This window comes from Penaeus vannamei, chromosome 15 (genome assembly GCF_042767895.1).
Source record: "Penaeus vannamei isolate JL-2024 chromosome 15, ASM4276789v1, whole genome shotgun sequence".
NCBI lineage: Eukaryota > Metazoa > Arthropoda > Malacostraca > Decapoda > Penaeidae > Penaeus > Penaeus vannamei.
In genome coordinates this window covers 34,099,700-34,114,699 of record NC_091563.1, presented here as the reverse complement: position 1 = coordinate 34,114,699, position 15,000 = coordinate 34,099,700, and the positions used below count along the sequence as shown (strand labels likewise).

Below are 15,000 nucleotides of genomic sequence, written 5' to 3'. Positions count from 1 at the left end.
AAGTGGTGTGAGGCTAGAGGCGAGGCCAGAGAGGATAGGCATGAGGCAAGGCAAGAGGTGTGAGGCGAAACCAAAAAGGACAGGAATGAGGTAAGGCAAGAGGTGTGAGGCGAGGCCAGAGAGGACAGGCATGAGACAAGGCAAGGCAAGGTGTGAGGCGAGGCCAGAGAGGACAGGCATGAGGCAAGGAAAGTGTGAGGCGAGGCCAGAGAGGACAGGCATGAGACAAGGCAAGGCAAGGTGTGAGACGAGGCCAGAGAGGACAGGCATGAGTCAAGGCAAAGTGTGGGTGAGGCCAGAGAGGACAGGCATGAGGTAAGGCAATGTGTGAGGCGAGGATAGACATGAGACAAGGCAAAAGGTGTGAGGCGAGGCCAGAGAGGACAGGCAAGAGGCAAGGCAATGTGTGAGGCGAGGATAGACATGAGACAAGGCAAAAGGTGTGAGGCGAGGCCAGAGAGGACAGGCAAGAGGCAAGGCAAGGTGTGAGGCGAGGCCAGAGAGGACAGGCATGAGGCAAGGCAAGGTGTGAGGCGAGGCCAGAGAGGACAGGCGTGAGGCAAGGCAAGAGGTGTGAGGCGAGGCCAGAGAGGACAGGCGTGAGGCAAGGCAAGGTGTGATGCGAGGCCAGAGAGGACAGGCGTGAGGCAAGGCAAGGTGTGAGGCGAGGCCAGAGAGGACAGGCATGAGGCAAGGCAAGAGGTGTGAGGCGAGGCCAGAGAGGACAGGCATGAGGCAAGGCAAGAGGTGTGAGGCAAGGCCAGAGAGGACAGGCATGAGGCAAGGCAAGGTGTGAGGCGAGGCCAGAGAGGACAGGCATGAGGCAAGGCAAGAGGTGTGAGGCGAGGCCAGAGAGGACAGGCATGAGACAAGGCAAGGCAAGGTGTGAGACGAGGCCAGAGAGGACAGGCATGAGGCAAGGCAAGAGGTGTGAGGCGAGGCCAGAGAGGACAGGCATGAGACAAGGCAAGGCAAGGTGTGAGGCGAGGCCAGAGAGGACAGGCGTGAGGCAAGGCAAGGTGTGAGGCGAGGCCAGAGAGGACAGGCATGAGGCAAGGCAAGAGGTGTGAGGCGAGGCCAGAGAGGACAGGCATGAGGCAAGGAAGGTGTGAGGCGAGGCCAGAGAGGACAGGCATGAGGCAAGGCAAGAGGTGTGAGGCGAGGTCAGAGAGGACAGGCATGAGACAAGGCAAGATGTGAGGCGAGGCCAGAGAGGACAGGCATGAGGCAAGGCAAGAGGTGTGAGGCGAGGCCAGAGAGGACAGGCATGAGGTAAGGCAAGAGGTGTGAGGCGAGGCCAGAGAGGACAGGCATGAGGCAAGGCAAGGTGTGAGGCGAGGCCAGAGAGGACAGGCATGAGGCAAGGAAGGTGTGAGGCGAGGCCAGAGAGGACAGGCATGAGGCAAGGCAAGAGGTGTGAGGCGAGGCCAGAGAGGACAGGCATGAGGCAAGGCAAGAGGTGTGAGGCGAGGCCAGAGAGGACAGGCATGAGGCAAGGCAAGAGGTGTGAGGCGAGGCCAGAGAGGACGGGCATGAGGCAAGGCAAGAGGTGTGAGGCGAGGCCAGAGAGGACAGGCATGAGGCAAGGCAAGAGGTGTGAGGCGAGGCCAGAGAGGACAGGCATGAGGCGAGGCAAGGTGTGAGGCGAGGCCAGAGAGGACAGGCGTGAGGCAAGGCAAGGTGTGAGGCGAGGCCAGAGAGGACAGGCATGAGGCAAGGCAAGAGGTGTGAGGCGAGGCCAGAGAGGACAGGCATGAGGCAAGGAAGGTGTGAGACGAGGCCAGAGGGGACAGGCATGAGGCAAGGCAAGAGGTGTGAGGCGAGGCCAGAGAGGACAGGCATGAGGCAAGGCAAGAGGTGTGAGGCGAGGCCAGAGAGGACAGGCATGAGGCAAGGCAAGAGGTGTGAGGCGAGGCCAGAGAGGACAGGCATGAGGCAAGGAAAGAGATATGAGGCCAGAGAGGGCAGGCATGAGGCAAGGAAGGTGTGAGGCGAGGCCAGAGAGGACAGGCATGAGGCAAGGCAAGAGGTGTGAGGCGAGGCCAGAGAGGACAGGCATGAGGCAAGGCAAGAGGTGTGAGGCGAGGCCAGAGAGGACAGGCATGAGGCAAGGAAGATGTGAGGCGAGGCCAGAGAGGACTGGCATGAGGCAAGGCAAGGTGTGAGGCGAGGCCAGAGAGGACAGGAATGAGGCAAGGAAGGTGTGAGGCGAGGCCAGAGAGGACAGGCATGAGGCAAGGCAAGGCAAGGTGTGAGGCGAGGCCAGAGAGGACAGGCATGAGGCAAGGAAGGTGTGAGGCGAGGCCAGAGAGGACAGGCGTGAGGCAAGGCAAGGTGTGAGGCGAGGCCAGAGAGGACATGCATGAGGCAAGGCAAGAGGTGTGAGGCAAGGCCAGAGAGGACAGGCATGAGGCAAGGCAAGGTGTGAGACGAGGCCAGAGAGGACAGGCATGAGGCAAGGCAAGAGGTGTGAGGCGAGGCCAGAGAGGACAGGCATGAGGCAAGGCAAGAGGTGTGAGGCAAGGCCAGAGAGGACAGGCATGAGGCGAGGCAAGGTGTGAGGCGAGGCCAGAGAGGACAGGCGTGAGGCAAGGCAAGGTGTGAGGCGAGGCCAGAGAGGACAGGCATGAGGCAAGGCAAGGTGTGAGGCGAGGCCAGAGAGGACAGGCGTGAGGCAAGGCAAGGTGTGAGGCGAGGCCAGAGAGGACAGGCATGAGGCAAGGAAGGTGTGAGGCGAGGCTAGAGAGGACAGGCATGAGGCAAGGCAAGGTGTGAGGCGAGGCCAGAGAGGACAGGCATGAGACAAGGCAAGGCAAGGTGTGAGGCGAGGCCAGAGAGGACAGGCATGAGGCAAGGCAAGGTGTGAGGCGAGGACAGGCATGAGGCAAGGAAGGTGTGAGGCGAGGCCAGAGAGGACAGGCATGAGGCAAGGCAAGGTGTGAGGCGAGGCCAGAGAGGACAGGCGTGAGGCAAGGCAAGGTATGAGGCGAGGCCAGAGAGGACATGCATGAGGCAAGGCAGGAGGTGTGAGGCGAGGCCAGAGAGGACAGGCATGAGGCAAGGCAAGAGGTGTGAAGCGAGGCCAGAGAGGACAGGCATGAGGCAAGGCAAAGGATGTGAGGTGTGAGGAGAGATGCGTGTGATGGGAAATGACGGAGAAATGAGTGATATACCAGGACATACGGATCATGAAAGTGCTCTGAACATTATTAGAAAAGAAATTAATGATTACATACCATTATCATTTATAAGTTGATTATTCAATAATTATAACAGAATATTCTACCATTACATTTTTTCAAGTATATATCATCATCCTTCATTATTTGATGTCATTTTTTTACTTCATGTTCAACGTGTATTTCACGGTTGTTCATAAATTCGCACAGTAAATGTGTTTTCCGTTAAACTCCGCTATTAACTTGAACACAAGTTCTGCACAAGTTGAGGTGATTTGCAAAAGGCTGTGCTTTAGGGAGGGCCCAGGCCAACTGTAAATAAAGTGTGCGTGTATTACATAATGTACGTATTTATGTACATTCTTAAATATGTGAATGTATGTACACAAAGACATTTACGTACATTCTTAAATATGTGAATGTATGTACACAAGGACATTTACGTGTATCGTCAAGACTTACGATTGTAAGTTTCGTGTAACTGGAGTGTGCCAGTTTATCACCCGTTGTTTGTAACTGTTTAGTATGTGTCTTATCATATGTGTCTTTTGTTTTCCATTGAGGACTCTTCTTCAGCCGTCCTGCCCATTGACGGTTTGTTTTCCATTCTGAATTTGGTGATAAGTAGATAAGTAGCCTATGCTGAAGCGCCGCATGACGTCGGCCCTGGCTATGCGTGGAATGTTATGCTGAGGCCCGACATTCAGTCTGCAAATGCCCCTGAAGGCATCGACAAGTATTATCTATGTAAACCATTAATGCGTCGGGTCGTCCCACTCGTCAGGAACGGAGGAGAATTTATTTGCGTCCATTTTCCACGTTTTGTACACTGCTCTTCTTGCTCTCCTTATCTTCTCTCTTTCATTACCGTCTCTCTCATTAGCCTCCTCTTTGTTTCCTTACCACCTCTCTCTCTCTTTATATTGATATTCTTCTCCTTTTCATTTCCCTCTCTTTTCCCCCTCCCCCTCTTCCTTCTTTCTCTCCTCTTCATCCTGATCTTACTATTTCCTCTTCTCTCATTAATCCTCCTCCTCCTCCTTCTCTTCGCCCCCCTTCCCCTCCTCCTCCTCCTCCTCCTCCTCGCCCCCTTCCCCCCCCCTCCTCCTCCTCCTCCTCGCCCCCTTCCCCCCCCTTCCTTCCTCCTCCTCCTCGCCCCCTTCCCCCCTCCTTCTCCTCCTCCTCCTCCTCCTCCCTCCTCCTTCCACTCCTCCTTCTCCTCCTCCTCCTCCTCCTTCCTCCCACTCCTCCCCCTCCTCCCTTCCTCCTCCTCCTTCTTCCCACTCCTCCTTGACCTACCCTCCTCCCACTCCTCCTCCTCCTCCTCCACTCCTCCTCCTCCTCCTCCCACTCCCGCCACCTCCTCCCTCCTCCCACTCCTCCTCCTCCTCCTCCCACTCCTCCTCCTCCTCCTCCCTCCCTCCCTCCTCCTCCTCCTCCTCTCCCCTCCTCCTCCTCCTCCTCCTCCTCCTCCTCCTCCTCCTCCTCCTCCTCCCTCCCCCCCCTTCCTCCCCCCTCTCCCTCCCGCTCCTCCTCCTCCTCCCACTACTCCTCCTCCCACTCCTCCTCCTCCTCCTCCTCCTCCTCCTCCTCTCGCTCCTCCTCCTCCCATTCCTCCCTCCTCCTCCTCGCTCCTCCTCCTCCTCCTCCTCCTCCTCCCATTCCTCCCCCTTCTCCCTTCCGCCCTCACCGCTCCCCCATCGAGCGTTCCTTGACCTACCAACAATCACATCATCCACTCCAGCACGCGTGTTAAACATCATTCCTCCTCTCTTTCCCTTCCTGTCCTCCCGTCTCCCTCCTCGGTCCTCCCGTCTCCCTTCCCCGTCTCTTCGTCTTCCTTATCCGTCTCCACGTCTCCCTTCTCCGTTCCCTCGCGTCCCTTCCTCCTCTATTTCCCTTTCCTTCCCTTCGCCTCCCTTCCCCGTCTTCTCGTCTCCCTTCCTCCTCTCTTTCCCTTCCCCGTTTTCTCGTCTCCTTTCCTCCTCTCTTTCCCTTTCCTTCCCCTCGTCTCTCTTTCTCCTCTCTTTCCCCTTCCCGTCTTCTTCCTCACTTCCCCTCCCCGTTCCCTTGCGATTTTCTTTTCTTGTATGTGGTGGTTTATTTCTTCTGTGTTTTCTCTTCCGTTTTTCTTTCGTTATTTGAGTGTTCTCTGGACACTCTCTTCCACTCTGCCTCGTTTCCATTCTTTCTCACCACTCTCCCTCTCATCTCCATCTTCTCTCACCATTCTCCCTCGTCTCCATCTTTTCCCCCTCATCTCCATCCTCTCCCCCACTCTCCCTTGTCTTCACTCTCTCTCGTCTCCATCTTCTCTTCCTCTCTTCGTCGTCTTCACTCTCTCCTCCCACTCTTCCTCGTCTCCATCTTCTCTTCCTCTCTCCGTCGTGTTCACTCTCTCCTCCCACTATTTCTCGTCTCCATCTTCTCTTCCTCTCTCCGTCGTCTTCACTCTCTCCCTCACTCTCTCTCGTCTCCATCCTTTCCCCCTCATCCCCATCCTCTCCCCCACTCTCCCTCGTCTCCACACGCCTTTCTGCGCTTTCTGCCACCTCCAGTTGTCGTTCTTGCATCTCGATCTACTTCCCTTTCCCCTCTCGCCTGCACCTCTCCCCTCTTGCCCTCACCCCTCTGCCGAGCCACAACATCGCCATGAATTTCTACCTCTTGCCTCTCCCATCTCCTACCCTCCCCTCCTCTCTTCTCTTTCTTCTCTCTTCTCTCCTCCCTCCTCTTTTCTTCCACCTTTCCCTCCTTTCTCCTCTCTCTCCCTACTCCCTCCTCTCTCCCCTCCTCTCCTAACATCTCCCTCCCCTCCTCTCGTACCATCTCCCCCACCTTCCTTCTCTTACCACGCCCATATTCCCCTCATCCTGGCACCGCTCCGCCCCCCCTCCCCCCCCATCTTCCCCTCACCTCCACCTTCCCAACACCAGCTTAATAAAGTAGGATATTGGAGGCTCCACCAAAATCTCTCAAGGCCCACCTGTTCTGGTTGCCTCTCCTCTCTTATTCCTTTTCCCTTTCTCCTTCTCCCCTCCACCCCCTTTTTCCTTCCCCTTTCCACGTTTCTTTAGAGTCTTCGCTCGCTTGATATCATCGTCATTTCTCTCCTTTTTTTCCTCTTTGTTCCTCTTTCCGTTTCTCTCTTTCATTATTTCACTTCCTCACGCCTTGCATGTTCCTTCTCCTTCCACCCCTTTCTCCCTCTTTCCTCGCTTGCTAACATCATCATTTTTCTCTTGTTTCTCTCCTTAATCATCTTTCTGTTTCTCTCTCTCATTATTTCGCTTCCTCACACCTTGCACGTTCCTCCTCCCTCCTCCTCCTTTCCTTCCCCTTTCCTCCCTTCTTTCGAGTCCTCGCTCGCTTGCTATCATCATTTCTCTCCTTTTCTCTCTCTTTGTTCCTCTTTCCGTTTCTCTCTCTCATTATTTCACTTTCTCACACCTTGCACGTTCCTCCTCCCTCCTCCTTTTCTTCCCCTTTCCTCCTTTCTTTCGAGTCCTCCCTCGCTTGCTATCATCATTTCTCTCCCTTTTACCTCTCTTTGTTCCTCTTTCCGTTTCTCTCTCATTATTTCACTTTCTCACACCTTGCATGTTCCTTCTCCCTCCACTCCCTTTTCCTCCCCTTTCCTCCTTTCTTTCGAGTCCTCCCTCGCTTGCTATCATCATCACTTCTCTCCTTTTTTCTCTCTCTCTGTTCCTCTTTCAGTTTCTCTCTTTGTTCCTCTTTCCGTTTCTCTCTCTCATTATTTCGCTTCCTCACACCTTGCACGTTCCTCCTCCTGTGAGATCCCGCGGTTAATTCCCCGAGACGTTTCTCAAGGGTTGTATTGGATTATTAGGAAAGATGTATATCCGTCTATATCCGATGCGAGGAGAATATACTTTGGAAATTAGAGAGGAGAATAAAGGCCGAGAATAAAGCATGATGTAGAGAATAAGCGATAACACAAGAATTTAGCATAATATAAGCAGATCCGATAACGTTACAATGGATATGAATAGATTGGAGAACTCGAACCATAAAAACATAATGGTAATTTGATTATGGATGAAATGTAAAAAAAATCAAAATAAATTAACTGGATGAAATGTAAAAAAAAAATATATTTCAGAATAGAAAATACAACGGATGAAACGTCAAAAAAAAAAAATCAAAATAGAATATACAATGGCTAAAACGCAAAAAAAAAGATCGAAATACAATATACAAAAAAAAGCATGTTCAAGATTTCAGTACCCCCCCCCCCCTGTCCCCAAGGAGGCGCAGGAAGGGCGTCGGACAACTGCGTCTGTCGGAAGTCAATCCCTCGGCGCCGAGAGTTGTCACAGCATCGCACCTTCGTTGGACATCTTTCTCACCGGCCCGTTCCCCTGGTCGTCCTCCTCCCCCCTCCCTCTTCCTCTCTCCGTTTCCTCTGCTCCCTTCTCCCTTTCCCTCCCCCTCTCTTCTCTTCCTTCCCCTAACCCTCCCCTCTGCCTTGTCCTCCCCCCCGCCCCTCTTACCCTACCCTCCCTTCTCCCTTGCCCTGCCCTCCCCTCCTTCCTCCTCCCCCCTCTTACCCTACCCTCTCTTCTCCCTTGCCCTGCCCTCCCCTCCTTCCTCCCCCTCCCTTCTTCTTTTCCTTCCCTAACCCTCCCCTCCCTCTCCCCCTCCCCGACCCCAGCCTTACCTAGTAGCGTTTCATCCAACATTTTTCCGCCTCAGTTAACCTCCCCGGGTTCGTAATTGGGGATGGGGGGGAAAGGGGGAAGGGAGGGGGGAATGGGGCTGGGGAGGGATGAGGGATGGGGAGGGGAAAGGGAGAGAACAAGTCAACCCATTGGCGGGGGTGATCATGCAGCCCCTCTCTCTCCCTCTCTCTCTCCCTCTCCCTCTCCCTCCATCCCAACCCACCCCGCCCACACGCCCACCTCCCCCTCCACGCCCACCCCCCCCCCCCCTCCACCCCCGCCCGCTACTTTACTTTTGGAAAAATCGATACCCGGCCCTTCGGCGTAGGAACGAGTGTGGTGTTGCCTGAGTGTGATGGGTGACGAGTGTGGTGCCCGGGGGATGGTGCGGGGGAATGGAAGGGGGGTTGGGGTGGGAAGGGTGACGTAAGGGTGTGGGGGAGGGGGGGAAGGGTGACGTAAGGGAGTGTGGGGGAGGGGGGAATGCAGGGGCGAAGGGGGTGTGGGGGAGGGGAAGGGTGACGTAAGGGGTGTGGGTGGGGGAGGGGAGGTTGAAGGGGTTGCAAGGAGGATTGCAAGAGGGGATTGACGGGGATTGGAGGGGTTGCGTAGCGCCGGGTGTGCGCGCACCGGGTGGTTTTGCGACCGGGGGTGGAAGGAGGGGGGAAGGGGAAAGGGGGTGAGGGGGGCGTAACGGAATGCCTCGCTGCCTGCACGTGGCGGAGGTTGCGTTACGGTGCTGAGAACACGCACAGGATTTGATTTATCATTATCATTTTATATTATCATCACCCTTATCATCATCATCATTATCACTATTATTATTGTTATTATTACTATTATTATTACTGTTATTATTACTGTTATTATTACTAATATTATTACTAATATTATTACTAATATTATCACTAATATTATCACTAATATTATCACTATCATTGTTACTATTATTATTGCTATTACTATTATTATTATTATCATTATTACTATGATTTTTACTATTATTATTCCTATCCTTATTATTATCCTTACTATTATCCTTATTATTATTATTAATGATTTTAGGAGTCTCTTTCGATTGTGTTTCTCAAACGGTTCCTCCTTCCAGGTAAGCTTCCGGATCCCTCGCTGGCGACCGAGAGCAAGGTCTGTTCGAGCGCTGTTGCATTGTACCCTCTTCGGTTCGGTAGACGTGTGTTCTTCGCTGTTCTTCTTTATTCTTTCCTCCTTTCCGCTTTGTTTGTTCTTTTTTTCCGCTCTTTTTCTCGATTTTTTTTTACGTTATTTATATTTACCTTCTTTCTTTTCATTTGTTTTTCTTTTCTCCTATTCTTTCATCCTTGTATTCTGTTCTTTCAACTTTCTTTCCTACCTTTCACCTCTTTTCCCCATTCTTTGCTTTTTTTTCCTCACATCTTTCATCCTTCTCTTTTATTCTTATCCCTTCCCATCCATCCTTCTCTTCCTTTCTTTCCTTTCTCTCTCTCTCTCTCTCTCTCTCTCTCTCTCTCTCTCTCTCTCTCTCTCTCTCTCTCTCTCTCTCTCTCTCTCTCTCCCTCTCTCCCTCTCCCTCTCCCTCTCCCTCTCCCTCTCCCTCTCTCCCTCTCCCTCTCCCTCTCCCTCTCCCTCTCCCTCTCCCTCTCCCTCTCCCTCTCCTCTCCCTCCCTCTGCCTCTGCCTCTGCCTCTCCCTCTCCTCTCCCTCTCCCTCTCCCTCTCCCTCTCCCTCTCTCCTCTCCTCTCCCTCTCCTCTCCCTCTCCCTCTCCCTCTCCCTCCCTCTCCCTCTCCCTCTCCCTCTCCCTCTCCCTCTCCCTCTCCCTCTCCCTCTCTCTCTCTCCCTCTCCCTCTCTCTTTCTCTCTCTCTCTCTCTCCCTCTCCCTCTCCTCTCTCTCTCCCTCTCCCTCTCCCTCTCCCTCTCCTCTCCCTCTCCTCTCCCTCTCCCTCTCCCTCTCCTCTCCCTCTCCTCTCCCTCTCCCTCTCCCTCTCCCTCTCCCTCTCCCTCTCCCTCTCCCTCTCCCTCTCCCTCTCCCTCTCCCTCTCCCTCTCTCTCTCTCTCTCTCTCTCTCTCTCTTCTTTCTTCATTATTTTTCCTCTTACCTCACTTTCTGTGCCATGACATGCTCTTCGCAAAGATAGGGTGGAATTAGGATAAGACAAGAAGTTAAGATTAAATGAAGAGGAGGAGCAAGGAGGAGAGAAGAGAAGAGGCAAGGAGGAGAGAAGAGAAGTTACAATGGTTATTCTTAGTGTGACATATTATATGTTTATATTTGCTTCTAAATCACCCCCTGTGTGCAAGGAATGGTCGGTGTTACCATCCACTGGCGGTGGGGCAAGGAAGAGGTAAGGGATAGGAGAAGGAGGGAACGAAAAGGATAGGAATAGGGGGGAAGGGAAGGGATAGGAGGAGGAGGGAAGGAAAAGGATAGGAGGAGGAGGGACGATAGGATAGGCGGAAGGAAGGGAATGGATAGAAGGAGGCAAGTTAAGGGATAGGAGGAAGGAAAGGAGAGTAGGACCTACAAGAGGATAGAAGGAGGGGAGGGAAGAGAGAGTAGGAGGGACGAGAAGATAGGAGGAAGGAAGCGAAGGGAGAGGAGGAGGAAAAAAGGGGAGTAGGAGGGACGAGAGGCTAAGAAGAGAAAAAGGAAGGGATAAGAGGAAGGAAGAGAAGAGACAGGAGGAGGAGAGTGGAAGGGGCGAAGAGGAGACCGAGAGGGAGAGAGGGGGTAAGGAAAGGGACAAGAGGAAGGAAAGAGATAGAAGGAGGAGTAAGAAGAAGAAAGGGACAAAAGGGAGGAAGAGAAAAGAGAGAAGGAGAAGGAAGGTAAGGGAAGGGACAAGAGGAAGGAACGGAAGAGAATTGAGGAGGAAGGAGAGGAGAGAGACAAGAGGAAGGAAGAGAAGAGACAGAAGGAGGAGGAAGTAAGGAAAGGAAAGGGACAAGAAGGAAGGGAAGGGGCGAGGAGGAGGCCGAGGAGGAGGAGGGAGGCAGTACAGCGTCGAGTGAGAAGTGTCAAGACAAAGGCCCAAGTTCGCTGCTTATCTCCCTCCCTCCTCTCATGCCTCATGACGTAAAGCTCCCTCACTTTCAAACACCCTTCACCCTCGTCACTTCCTTCCTTCCTCACCTCTCCTGCAGCTCTCTCCCTGGGCGCGCCTCCTTCGCTCTCCTCTATATCTTCCTTTCGTCTTTTTTTTCGTTTTTTTTCTTTAGTTTATATCTCGATTTTTTTGTCTCGCTCTTTTTTATACTATTTTTTTTCTTTTCTTTTATATCTCTCGTTTTTTTTATTTCTTTTCTTTTATCTATATATATATATTTTTTTACTTTTCTTTTTTTTTCTATCTCGCTCTTTCCTTTTCATTTATATGCCAATCTCTTCTTTATATTATATATCTTGATATTTTCTTTCCTCTTCATCCATATCATCTTATCTCCTTCATTCTTATCCCCACAATGACATGATATTGACCAATCTGATTAATTCAATTAATTCATACACGGGTGAAAATACACAATAAACTTGTAAATTTGTACATGCATTGCAAGCATAAACATCTGTATATCTGCGCATGTATGCACTCCCGAATGCCTCAGTCCATGTTGACACAACAGCATATGCATGGTTTGTTGTTCGCTTTTTGTTTTGATTTTGTTTTAATAGTGCTGATCGGAATCCTTGTCATCACTTCTTTGTATATTATCTTTCTTATTTTTCTTCTTATGTTTTTTCTTTCTTTTCCTGTCCTTTCCCTTCCCAGCCTTTCTTCTTCTTTTCTTTAGTTTTCTCTCCCCCCCCCCCTTCGTGCTTTTAGTTCCTCTTCGTCCTCCCTCCACCTCCCACCCTTTCCGACCCTTATCTCCGCCTCCCTCCCCCCCTTCCTCCTCCCTTCTTCCCTCCATCCACCTTCCTTCTCTCTCCCTTCATCCACCTTCCCACCCCCTTCCTCTTCCCTCCCTCCACCTCCCTTCTCACTCCCTCCAACCCTCTCCCTCCATCCACCTCCCTCCTCCCTCCCACCCCTTCCTCCTCCCTCCCTCCTCCCTCCCACCCCTTCCTCCTCCCTCCCTCCAACTCTCTCCTCCTTATCACCCCCTTGTAGGCCAATCCATCCACCTCCCTCCACCACCCTCCAACGCTCTCCTTCCACCTACCTCCAACCCCCACGTAGGCCGCACCAACCCCTCCCCTCCACCTCCCACCTCCCCTACCCTCCCACCGTCCCTCCCACCCCACGTTGGCCGCACCAACCCTCCCACCTCCCCAACCCCTTCCCACCTCCCTCATCCCCCACCCCTTCCCCTCCACCTCCCACCCCACCCCTTTCTCCACCTCCACCCACCTCCCACTCCTCCCCCACCCTTTTCCCCACCTCACTCCTCCCTCCCACCCCCACGCAGGCCGCCCCGACATCCCCCGGTAGACAATAAAGGCGCGTCCGGCCCCCCGGCATCGTCATAAAAGTAGTGAGAACTTCTTCCCTTTGAATTTGCTGATGCCGGGCCCGGATTGACGATTTTTTTTATCGAGAAGTTATCTTTTTTTTTTTTATTCGTGGGGGGGGATGGGGGGGGGTTGGGAGGTAGGGTGGGAGGGAAGGGGGTGGGGAGGGTTGGGATGGAAGGGGTGGAAGGGGGAGGGTTGGGGAAGGGGGAGGGGAGGTAGGGTGGGAGGGAGGGGGATGGAAGGGGGTGGGGAGGGTTGGGAGGGGGGAGGGGGTGGGGAGGGGTTGTTTATGGTCATGAGGGGAGGAGGAGGAGAGGAGGAGGAGGAAGAGGTGGATGGATAGGAGGGAGAAAGGGAAACAGGAAGGGAAAGATGGAGAGAAGCAGGAGGTGGAGGAGGGAGAGGAGAGGGAGGAGAGGGATGATCAGGAGGAGCAGGAGAAGGAGAAGCAGGAGAGAAAGACACATGGGGGGATAGACAGATAGAGATAGATAGATAGAGAGATAGATAAATGGAGAGATAGATAGATAAATGGAGAGATAGATAGATAAATGGAGAGATAGATAGATAAATGGAGAGATAGATAGATAAATGGAGAGATAGATAGATAAATGGAGAGATAGATAGATAAATGGAGAGATAGATAGATAAATGGAGAGATAGATAGATAAATGGAGAGATAGATAGATAAATGGAGAGATAGATAGATAAATGGAGAGATAGATAGATAAATGGAGAGATAGATAGATAAATGGAGAGATAGATAGATAAATGGAGAGATAGATAGATAAATGGAGAGATAGATATATAAATGGAGAGAGAGAGAGAGAGAGAAAGAGAGAGAGAGAGAGAGAGAGAGAGAGAGAGAGAGAGAGAGAGAGAGAGAAGAGAGAACAAGACAGACAGACAGAGATAAAGAATATACCAACCGGATAATTACCGCAGTTTATGATGACAAAGTCAATGGGGCGCGAAACGAAGAATCGTTACTTCGCTACGACTCATTTTTTCCCCTCCATCTCCTTCCTCAAATTCCCCTCTCTTCCCTTCCCTTCTCTTGCCTTACCATCTCTTCCTTTCCCTTCCCTTCTCCTCCCTTCCCTTCCTTTCCCTTCCCTTCCCTTCCCTTCTCTTGCCTTGCCTTACCATCTCTCCCTTTCCCTTCCCTTCCCTTCCTCCCTTCACTTTATTTCCCTTCCCTTCCCCTCCCCTTCCGCTTCCCCTTCCCCTTCCCCCTTCCCCTTCCCCTTCCCTTCCCCTCCCCTCCTTCCCCTTCCCCTCCCTTCCCCCTCCCCCTCCCTTTCCTTCCCCTTCCCCTTCCCCTTCCCCTTCCCCTTCCTCTCTCTGGTTCTCTATTTATTTTTTAGTAAACTGTACATACATACATGCAATATATATATATATATATATATATATATATATATATATATATATATATATATATATATATATATAATCCTCTTATTTGGTCACACGGGGGCCGAATACCCTGAATCTCGGGTTTTCCACATATGTAGATAAGTAAATGGAAATACCGCATGAGGTCTGGGAAATGTCCAAAAGAAAAAAAAAATATATGGGTAAAACCAAATAGGAAAATGTTGGTGATTGATATATTGCCATCGGGTTTTACTGCTCTTTATACATTTTTATGTATCTTTGGAAAGGTTATATATTTTTCGTTTTTTTTTTTTTTTTTTTGGGGGGGGGGTGATAGGAGGGGGATTTCTTTCATGATATTCTTTCGTGTTCTTTTTTTTTATAGATTTTATTCTTATTCGATGGAGTTTTCCTATTTTTCCTTTTCTCTTTCTCCCTCTTTCAGATTATCTATTTCTATTTTTTGTATCTATCTCTCTCTGTCTCTGTCCTTGTCTGTCTGTCTGTCTGTCTGTCTGTCTGTCTGTCTGTCTGTCTGTCTGTCTCCAACTCTCTCACTTCCATAATTCTACCAACTCACTTTCTCTCTTCATCTCACTATCACTCTTTCTCTCTCTTTTCCCTCATACTTACTCTCATTCTGACTCTTATCACTCTCCTTTTTTTCCTCTCATTTTTCCTTCTCTCCCTCTTTCCCTCCCTCCCTCCTTGCCTCTCTTATTTTCCCCCTTTCTCCTCTTCTCTCTCTCCACCTTTCTCCTCTCTCTCCTTTTCCCCCTTTCTCCTACTCTCCTTCTCCCCCTCTCCTTTTCTCCTCTCTCCTTTTCTCCTTTTCTTCCCTTCTCCTCCTCTCCTCATTTTCTCCCTTTTCCTTCTCTCCCTTTCTCCTCCTCCTCCTTTTCTCCCTTTCTCCTCTCTCTCCTTTTCCCCCTTTCTCCCTTTCTCCCTCTCTCTCCTTTTCCCCTTTCTCCCTTTCTCCTCTCTCTCCTTTTCCCCTTTCTCTTTTTCCCCCTTTCTCCTTTTCCCCCTTTCTCCTCCTCTCCTCCTCTCATTCTCTCCTTTATCCTCCTCGTTCCATTTCCTGCGCATTCCCGTCGCCTCCGCCTCTCCCTTTCTCGTTCTCCCCCATCAATATGTCTGTAAAAAAAAAAAAAAAAATCAAGGCCAAAATCACGTTAAGGCTTTGCGTTGATGGATTCTTCCTTGACACCAGAAGGAAGAAAGGAAGAAAGGAGGAGGAGAAGAAATGGGGGGAAGAAAGGAAGGGGAGAAAGGAAGGAAGAAAGGAAGAAAGGAAGAAAGGAGGAGG

General features: G+C 51.4%; 2 protein-coding genes across 2 annotated transcripts in view; both read left to right on the top strand.

Moving 5' to 3' along the window:
• The window catches only part of LOC113813928 (solute carrier family 4 member 11), a gene marked incomplete in the record, with an annotated part of 680,863 nt that overhangs the window by 382,413 nt on the left and 283,450 nt on the right, over positions 1–15,000 (top strand).
• Positions 1,135–11,024, top strand: LOC138864232 (octapeptide-repeat protein T2-like). The gene is made up of 5 exons (XM_070130881.1): positions 1,135–1,158; positions 1,252–1,272; positions 1,340–1,371; positions 1,681–1,984; positions 10,705–11,024. The coding sequence occupies exons 1-5, from the start codon at positions 1,135–1,137 to the stop codon at positions 10,936–10,938; spliced, it is 615 nt and encodes a 204-aa protein (XP_069986982.1). The 3' UTR covers positions 10,939–11,024.

Bases quoted from the DNA above. Each gene is read 5' to 3' on its own strand.
- LOC138864232 (XM_070130881.1), top strand. From the start codon at position 1,135: ATGAGGCAAGGCAAGAGGTGTGAG. The intron at 1,273-1,339 runs GTAAGGCAAGAG...GTGTGAGGCGAG, and splicing joins CCAGAGAGGACAGGCATGAG to GCCAGAGAGGACAGGCATGA. The intron at 1,372-1,680 runs GTGAGGCGAGGC...AGGCAAGGCAAG, and splicing joins AGGCATGAGGCAAGGAAGGT to GTGTGAGGCGAGGCCAGAGA.